The 10,042-nt window shown below is 40.2% G+C and overlaps 1 protein-coding gene across 5 annotated transcripts in view; it reads left to right on the top strand.

The window, feature by feature from the left end:
• STRIP2 (striatin interacting protein 2) overlaps window positions 1-9,821 on the top strand; it is a 47,134-nt gene extending 37,313 nt beyond the window's left edge. For all 5 annotated transcript variants that reach the window (XM_052638540.1, XM_052638539.1, XM_052638541.1 and 2 more), the window contains 3 exons: window positions 3,564-3,668; window positions 4,492-4,696; window positions 7,321-9,821. In XM_052638540.1, the coding sequence (XP_052494500.1) occupies window positions 3,564-3,668; window positions 4,492-4,696; window positions 7,321-7,571 (561 nt within the window). In that variant the 3' untranslated portion in view covers window positions 7,572-9,821. The remainder of the gene's footprint in view (window positions 1-3,563; window positions 3,669-4,491; window positions 4,697-7,320) is intronic.
• The last annotated feature ends 221 nt before the right edge of the window (window positions 9,822-10,042 follow it).

A 10,042-nucleotide genomic window follows, 5' to 3' on the forward strand; every position in this document is an offset into this window, starting at 1 on the left:
TGGGACGGAAAGGAGGTAGCATTTCGTATGGAAGGCTTCACTTGAACTGACCAACCGTGACTTCCAGACTCTGGGAAGGAAAGCCTTGTAGGTGTTGAGATAATGATTGTTGTTGTTCAGTCACTAAGTCCTGTTCAGCTCTTTGCAACCCCATGGGTACCAGGCTTCCCTGTTCTTCACTGTCTCCCAGAGTTAGCTCAAATTCATGTCCATTGAGTCAGTTATGCTATCCAACCATCTCATCTTCTGCCACCCTCTTCTTTTGCCTCCAGTCTTTCCCAGCATCGGAGTCTTTTCCAGTGAGTTGATTCTTCGTATCAGGTGGCCAAAGTAAATACTAGAGCTTCAGCTTCAACATCAGTCTTTCCAGTGAATATTCGTGGTTGATTTCCTTTAGGATTGACTGGTTTGATCTCCTTGCCGTCCAATGGACTCTCAAGAGTCTTCTCTGGCACCACAATTCAATAGCATCAGTTTTTTGGCACTCAGCCTTCTTTATGGTCGAGTCCTCACATCTGTACATGACTATGGGAAAAACCTTAGCTTTAACTATATGGATCTTTGTTGGCAAAGTGATATCTCTGCTTCTTTAATATGCTAAGTTTGTCATAGCTTTTATTCCAAGGAGCAAGCATCTTTCAATTTCATGGCCTCAGTCACTGTCAACAGTGATTTTGGAGCCTAAGAAAATAAAGTCTGACACTGTTACCACTTTTCCCCCTTCTATTTGTCAAGAAGTGATGGGACTGGATGCCATGATCTTAGTTTTTTGAATATTGAGTTTCAAGCCAGCTTTTCATCCTCCTCTTTCACCCTCATCAAGAGGCACTTTAGTTCCTCTTCACTTTCTGCCATTAGAGTGGTATCATCTGCGTATCTGATGATACCAGCCTGTGATTCATCCTGGCAGTCTTGATTCCAGCCTATGATTCATCCAGCCCAGCACTTCACATGATGTACTGTTCATATAAATTAAATAAAAGAGATGACAGTATCCAGCCTTGTCATACTCTTTCCCCAGTTTTCAGCTAGTCAGTTGTTCCATGTGTGCTTCTAACTGTTCCTTCTTGATCTTCATACAGGTTTCTCAGAAGACAGGTAAGGTGGTTTGGTATTTCCATCTCTTTAAGAACTTTCCACAATTTGTTGTGATCCACACAGTCAAAGGATTTAGCATAGTCAATGAAGCAGAAGTAGATGTTTTTCTGGAATTCCCTTGCTTTTTCTGTGTTGCAGTGGATGTTGGCAATTTGAGCTCTGGTATCTCTGCCTTTTCTAAGCCCAGTTTGTACATCTAGACGTTCTGGTTCACATACTGCTGAAGCCTAGCTTGAAGGATTTTGAGCATCACCTTACTAGCATTCAAAATGAAAGCAATTGTATGATAGTTTGAACATTTTTGGGCATTGCCCTTCTTTAGGATTGGAATGAAAACTGACCTTTTCCAGTCTTGTGACCATTGATGAGTTTTCCAAATTTGCTGACATATTGAGTGCAGCACTTTATCAGTGCTGCACATCTTTAGGATTTGAAATAGCTCAGGTGGAATTCTGTCACTTCCACTTACTTTGTTCGTACTAATGCTTCCTAAGGCCCACTTGACTTTACACTCCAGGACGTCTGGCTCTAGGCACACCATTGTGGTTATCCAGGTAATTAAGACCTTTTTTGTGTAGTTCTTCTGTGTTTTTTGACCACCTCTTCTTAATTCCTTTTGCTTCTGTTAGGTCCTTACCATTTATTTCCTTTTATCATGCTCATCCTTGCATGAAATGTTCCCTTGATAGCTCAAATTTTCTTGAAGAGCTCTCTAGTCTTTCCCATTCTGTTGTTTTCCTCTACGTCTTTGCATTAGTCATTTAAGAAGGTCTTCTTGTCTCTCCTTGCTAATCTCTGAAACTGCATTCAGATAGGTATATCTTTCCCTTTCTCCCTTGCTTTTCACTTCTTTCTTCAGCTATTTGTAAAGCCTCCTCAGACAACCACTTTGCCTTCTTGAATTTCTTTTTCTTTGGGACAGTTTTGGTCACTGCCTCCTGTACAGTGTTACAAACCTCTGTCTATAGTTCTTCAGGCACTTTTTCTACCAGATCCAACCCCTAAATCTATTCATCACCTCTACTGTATAATCACAAGGGATTTGATTTAGATCATACCTGAATGGCCCATTGGTTTTTCCCTACTTTCTTCAATTTAAGCCTGAATTTTGCAGAAAGGAGCTGATGATCTGAGCCACAGTCAGCTCAAGGTCTTGTTTTTGCTTACTGTATAGAGCTTCTCCATCTTCAGCTGCGAAGAATATAATCAATCTGATTTCTGTGTTGACCATCTGGTGATGTCCCTGTATAGAGTTATCTCTTGTGTTGTTGGAAGAGGATATTTGCTATGGCCAGTGTGTTCTCTTGACAAAACTGAGTTAGCCTTTCCCCTGCTTCATTTTGTACTCCAAGGCCAAAAGCTTGCCTATTACTCCAGATACTGCTTGACTTCCTACTTTTGTATTCCAATCCCCTATGATGAAAAGGACATCTTTTTTTTGGTATTAGTTCTAGAAGGTCTTGTAGGTCTTCACAGAACCATTCAACTTCAGTTTCTTCAGCATTAGTGGTTGTGGCATAGATTTAGATTACTGTGATGTTGAATGGTTTACCTTGGAAACGAACCAAGATCATTCTGTCATTTTTGAGATTGCACCCAAGTACTGCATTTTGGATTCTCTTGTCGACTATGAGGACTACTCCATTTCTTTTAAGGGATTCTCGCCCACAGTAGTAGATGTAATGGTCACCCAAATTAAATTCGTCCATTCCTGTCCATTTTAGTTCACCGATTCCTAAAATGTCGATGTTCACTCTCGCTGTCTCCTGCTTGACCATATCCAATTTACCTTGATTCATGGACCTAACATTCCATGTTCCTATGCATATTGTTCTTTACAGCATCAGACTTCACTTTCGCCACCGGACACATCCACAACTAAGGGTCGTTTCCACTTTCGCCCAGATGCTTCATTCTTTCTGGAGCTATTAGTAATAATTGCCCTCTGCTCTTCCCCTTACCATGTTGGACACCTAACCTGGGGGTCTCATCTTCCCAGGTCTCATATCTTTTTGCCTTTTCATACTGTTCATGGGATTCTCACCACAAGAATACTGGAGTGGCTTGCCGTTCCCTTCTCCATTGGACCACGTTTTGTCAGAACTTTCCAATGTGACCCGTTTGTCTTGGGTGGCCCCGCATGGGCATGGCTCATAGCTTCATTGAGTTATGCAAGCCCCTTCACCACAACAAGGCTATGATCCGTGAAGGGTTGAGATAATGCTCTCTCAGTGTTAGTTGCTCAGTTGTGTTTGACTTTGCAATCCCATGAACTGTAGCCTGCCAGGCTCGTCTGTCCATGAATTCTCCAGGCAAGGATACTGGAGTGGGTTGCCATACCCTTCTCGAGGGGATCTTCCCGACCCAGGGAGTGAACCTGGATCTCCTGCATTGCAGGCAGATTCTTTACCATCTGAGCCACCAGGGAAGCCCCATGAGATAATGATGGACATGCCTTATTACAGGAAGCTGGAGACAACAACCAATTCTGCTGGAGAAACCTCTTTTCCTGCATCAATCTCCTGAGGCTGCTCAATAAACTGACCAAATGGAAGCATTCGAGAACCATGGTGAGTAGGACTTCAGATCATGGTGTCCACTAACTGGATTTTTTAAATTTTTAATAAATATGGACTTCCTGCTTTGTGAGCTCTATAGACAGACACTGAATGCTCCGTAAGACTTGGAACCTCCTAATTCTAGGCACTTATTTTGTAATTATTTCCCAATCCATTTCTTTTCGGGGAACCGAATATGGACCCTCCCTCAGGGCAGCTCTGGTAAGGAAGTTAGCATTGTTTTTTGGATTATAGTCACGCGTTATAGTCATGATACATCTAAGATTACTCACTGCAGCATTATTTGTAATCATCAAAGATTGGAAGCAACATAAATGTTCATTAATACCAACTGTTTAAATAATTTATGGTACGTCGTTATAGTAGAATGTAAATACAACCATTAAAAAGAATGAGACAGTTCTATACTGCTTTGGAATAATTTTCAAGTTATATTGTTAAGTAAAAATCAAGGTATGGAACAGTGTGAGAGGGTATGTCTTTGCTATCATTTTTGTTAATAAAAGTAATGTACACATATATACAATCACCTCCAGAAGATACACTGGTAACCGTAGAAATGGCATGTGTGGCTGACAAAATTTTTTGACCCTTTGAATATTAGATATTTTGAATTGTGAAATGTAAATTGAGTGCTTCCTTTCTTTTCTTAAAGAGTAAGTCTAAATGGAGCCTGGACTATAGATTTCCCAAAGCTCCCCATGGTAGTCTGAGGTTAGACCTGTTCAGCTTAATTTATCTGTGAGTTGGAAATTCCAGGAAACATTAGATCCTTATCTATCTTCTTCATCCTTACCCCTCTTTAAATGGACAGATGCTGGTAGTATTTAAATCTGCTCCAATCTTAAAGCGGGCCCTCAAGGTCAAACAGGCCATGCTGCAACTTTATGTGCTGAAGCTGCTGAAAATACAGACCAAGTACCTGGGGCGCCAGTGGAGGAAAAGCAACATGAAAACCATGTCAGCCATTTATCAGAAAGTACGCCACCGCATGAATGATGACTGGGCTTACGGGAACGGTGAGTATTCTCAGAGCTTTTGGCCTCTGGGAGTGGCCCGGGGTTTAAACAAAGCTAATTAGACCTCTCTACTCTTTTTGTATGAACTGTTAACATATTTTAGATGAGAAAATATGTGACTATAGTCAGGTGCTGCTATAACAAACAGTAAGGCACTGCCATGTACCCTATTCCATATAAGCTATGGTAATTCATTATTATAAAACAAGTCACTTGAGGGATAATTACTCCTTTTCAAAACGTTCCTTTAAGTGACAGGTTTCTCTGAGAGGTTTTAAGATTAAAAAACTCTTTGTGACTCCATGGACTGTAGCCCACCAGGTTCCTCTATCCATGGAATTCTCCAGGCAAGAATACTGGAGTGCATTGCCATTTCCTTCTCCCGGGGCTCTTCCTGACCCAGGGATTGAACGTGGGTCTCCTGTGTTGCATGTCTGAGCCACCAGGAAAGCCATAAAATTAAAATAACCTTTAACTATTGCAAAGCAGTTAGAAAATACAAGGAAGCAAACACTTTATGTATTATCATATTTATGCCACATTTGTACCACCCAAAGAATGAAATAGAAATCTTATAATATATTCTTACAGATTTTTTTCTTCTACATATATGTATAGGTTTTATTTAAATGAAAGCAAATTGTATATGCTATTTTATAATCTTCTCTTTTTAGTTAACATTATTTCTACCTTTCCATATCAATATATGTTCATTTTATCTAATAATCAAGTCCATGTTCAGAATTTCCCAGTTGCCCCAAAATGTTCTTTAAAGCCTTTTTTTTCCAAGTCATAATCTAGCCCAGGACCACAAGTTTCATCTGATTGTTATGTCCATTTATTTGTTGTGAATCTAGCAGGGTTTTTTTATTTCCATAACACTGACAAAATTGAAGAACTAGACCAGCTCTTCTACAGAATATCCACCTTCTAGACTTGTCTGCTTGCTTCTTTGTGGTTTCATTTACCTTGTCTCTCTATCTCTGGCATTATCTGTAGACTAAAAGGTAGATCTAAAGGTTTGATTAATTCAACTTAAATCTTTTTAGCTAGTCTAGGTAATGTGTTATACTATAGTGAACTGCATATTGTATCACATATCATATATTGTGTCAGGAGACATTATATTTCTGATTGACCTGCCAAGATATTATAGGCTTACCAGAGTTGGAAGAATTTATTTTGAAGAGCTGTAGTGGGATTTGGCCATCATTTGCATAATTGTGTTTAAGAGTTATTGGTTAGATGACTAATGATTTGTCTTTGCTGGGATTTGTCACCTGCCTGAAGATAGAGAATGGGGCTTCCCAGTGGCTTAGATGGTAAAGCGTCTGCCTGCATTGTGGGAGACCAGGTTTGATCCCTGAGTCAGGAAGATCCCCTGGAGAAGGAAATGGCAACCCACTCCAGTATTCTTGCCTGGAAAATTCCATGGATGGAGGACCCTGGTAGGCTACAGTCCATGGGGTCGCAAAGAGTCAGACTCGACTGAGCGACTTCCCTTTCTTTTGAATATAGAGGAGGCTGCAGTGAATAGAGTGCAGAGAACTAAGGGAACATGTGACTGGCAGATAGTAAGCCAGTATGCAGCTTCTCTAAGACCTAAAGCACAGTTAACTGTTCAAGTTCTTGTGAGGTGAAAGAAAGTAAAAGTGAAGTCGCTCAGTCATGTCTGACTCTTTGAGACCCCATGGACTGTAGCCTGCCAGGTTCTGCTGTCCATAGGGATCCTGCAGGCAGGAATACTGGAGTGGGTTGCCATTTCCTTCTCCAAGAGATCTTCCCAACCCAGGGATTGCATTGCAGGCAGACTCTACCCAGGGAAGCCTAACGCCTAAGTTCTTCTAGGTTTTTAAAACATGGGCATGTTTTTTCTTGCAAATGGCAATCTGTCACTGCTGCCATCATGAGCCCAAACCCAAGCTGCACCTGTTGAGTGCGAGACGTTAAAAAATCTGGGAAATACATACCTCTGGCCCTAAAATAAGTGTCTAAATGGGGTAAATAGAACCAAAGCAGATTGTTTTCTGTTTTAACTTTCTTGGAAGACTTCACCTCATAATATTAACATAAGCTGCATATGGATTTATCATGCGCAGGGTGAGGGGGAGGTGGATCCAGGGAGTCAGGAAAGTCTTTAGTAGTTAGTCCATGCTGATTCTCCTTGTGCCCTTTCCTGCCTCTTACCATTCCTTGAAAAATGTGATTTCTTTCAAATGGGTAACTTCCATTCCCAAGGAAAGTTCAATAGAGGGAATTGAGTTACTATTTTGGGAAAATGTAACATATATAATTAGTAACAGAGTGAAATAATGAAAAGGAAATACAATAAAAAGAGGTTTATTTCCCTCAGGGCCCTCATTTCCCTCTCAGTGGTTATCACTGTTAGCCAGTTTCTAGATGCTTCCAAAAATAGTCTCTACATGTATAAGCATATGTACATGGGCATGTATTTTTTAAACCTGACCGGCAGCATGTTATGTACTGACTTTGTACATTGCTCTTTGCAAAAAAGGGAACTCTGAGCTGTTCCATTGTTGGTGTCCCATAGACCATGCTCTGTGCTAAGATGAGGAGTGTCCTGAGTTGTATACATCTTTTTCTTTCTTATCTTCCCAACACAGACATTGATGCCAGGCCATGGGACTTCCAAGCGGAAGAATGCACCTTGAGGGCCAACATTGAAGCTTTTAACAGCCGCCGGTATGACAGACCCCAGGACTCTGAGTTTTCACCTGTGGATAACTGCTTGCAGAGTGTGCTGGGGCAGAGGTTGGATCTGCCTGAGGATTTCCACTATTCCTATGAGCTCTGGCTGGAGAGAGAGGTGTTTTCACAGCCCATCTGTTGGGAGGAGCTGCTCCAGAATCACTGACTGAGCTCTTGTCAACAAGCATCTGATAGGTGGGGGTTGGCTCCAATAAATGGTGCTCTGCCAACCCTGCCACTCAGCCTTTGTTTCCAGCCCTGGGAGTGCTTGTTCAGGGTAGAGCTGGCCTAGCCTTAGGACACCCAGCGTGGTTCAGGACTGATCTGGGGACAGTTAGGCCTGGAGATAGTAGAAGGCTGGGATCTTGGGTGATCTAAAAAAAACTGATTTCCTTGCCCTGGGGTCACTTGGGTGCCCTTGAAATCTCCTACTGGATCAGTCCTGGCCAGGCTCTTATGTGGGACCGCTCCCTCCTTTAGTCTTGCCTAGAACCAGGCTAGCCTCTACTGGCCCCAAGAGTGGGAATAAGTTTATTATGGCATTTGACTTATAGCATTCATCATAGGTAATAGGAACTGCAGGTCATAATAGAGAGGATGTTTTCTTCTTGCTCACCCTGGATTACCAGAGGGTTTGCAAACCTAACATTAAAATTAAGTCTGTATTTTAAAAATTAACATTTTGACACCTCTTTCTAAAATTCGCCTCTAAGATGATTTTTAGAGCACCTGCATCTTCTCTGTGAAGGATGATGGTTTACTGTTACATAAATACTGCATGTTAGAGAAAAGTATATCATTTAAAGTGTTTTTTCTTTATTCCTTAAGAGATCTATGTTCAAAGTGAAATTTCTTTGTCTACTCTATGTATGGCATGGAGTTATGTGCCACAAACCAATATGAAACAGTCAGGCCTCCTCCAAGGATGTTTCATGTGTTTCTGAAACCACTTCAGTCTTAAAATGACTGAGTACATTGCAGAAAATTATCCTTTTCACCCAGTTCATTTTTAAATGATAAGTTAACTATAGGAGGTTTTATTTATTGAGATGACGTGTCCATTAGTGCTCATGATCGATTTACAGGAGGTTTTATTTATTGAGATGACATGTCCATTAGTGCTCATGATCAATTTATTTTTTAATGAAATAGAACACCAAGAGCATCACAGCTTACCATTTTTCTTTTTCTCCTATGTTGATTAGTGATTTTGTACCCCCCTTTTCACTGCTACCAGTTTCAAAGTGTCCTGTGGATATTTAGCAATTCTGTTTCTACCTAAAAGTATTATACATTTCTTTGAAAGTGTAAGGGTTCATGTACCAACCTCTTTAAACTTCTCTCTCTTACAGCAGAATCACATGCTTCCCAACTGAAACAGTTTTTAGGAAAGTTTCTGATTCAGTCAGGATCATCTTATTTCTCTTCTGTCCTCAAAGTTATGGCATCTGTAGTTTCAAGCTTTTTTACTTTAAATGCCACCTCCCTGCAGCAAGGACACTACTGAATCTTTTTTGTGATAGCACCAGGCCTCTTTTATGGTGCCAGGAGGTCTAGTCAAAATCAGCTTATTTACTCCACCCTTTGTCAACCACAGTCTCTCCCGGAAGTCATGTTAGAGTTGCTAATAATTTCCAAAAAAACTAAACCAAAACTCTAATCATAGCTTGGATTTTACCTCCTTATGCTGTAGAGTAGCAGGATTTCTTTTTGTTTTTTTTTTTCTGGTGAGATATGAAGAATGTTAAGTATGTAATGGATGAAACTTAAAATAGTCTGTAAATTTTGCCTGAGTAGCACAGCAGTCCTCATTGCAATTAAAATTTACTGAGTATATCATTATTGAACTCTGTTTTATGATTTTAATGTGATTTAAGTGAAAAGACAACTTTTAAGGAAAGAGCAATTATCAAGCTATTTATTTTGAATACACAGTATATAGTATTTAATTTAATCAAGAACTGAGGTTACTCTTTAAAATATGCACATGAATGCTTTCTAAGGCATAGATGTATACTAAACTTTAACATTTCATACTTTCTTTAAATAAATTGTCTCTAAGGGAAGATTAATTCTCAGTGCAGATGGGAAAACTGAGGCACTAAGGATATGTGATTAGTTTCAAATCACATCATTTTTCTACTGACTTTCTGGGATTAGCATTCAGGTACTGAAAGCCAGTCCCATACGTTACAGTAATTGATTTGAATCTCCCAATTTGAGAATACATGTGTGTGGTTAGGAATAAATTCAGAGCAATCAATGATGATTACTGTTACAACATGGAAGAACATTATTTCAGTGATTTATAAAGTAGAAGATTTTTATTTGTGAATGTTTCAGTAAAGTTTGTGTTGATTGTTCATAACACTATATATCTACTGAAGCACTTTAATAAAAAGAGAATTGAACTGGAGTTAGAAATTGGTCTTTGACTTCTTCAACACAAGAGAATCTTAAAGACATTCAATTCAGTTCAGTCACTCAGTTGTGTCCGACTCTTTGCGACCCCATGAATCGCAGCACGCCAGGCCTCCCTGTTCATCACCATCTTCCGGAGTTCACTCAGACTCACGTCCATCGAGTTGGTGATGCCATCCAGCCACCTCATCCTCAGTCATCCCCTTCTGCCCCCAA

The sequence above is a fragment of the Budorcas taxicolor genome, chromosome 4 (genome assembly GCF_023091745.1).
Source record: "Budorcas taxicolor isolate Tak-1 chromosome 4, Takin1.1, whole genome shotgun sequence".
NCBI lineage: Eukaryota > Metazoa > Chordata > Mammalia > Artiodactyla > Bovidae > Budorcas > Budorcas taxicolor.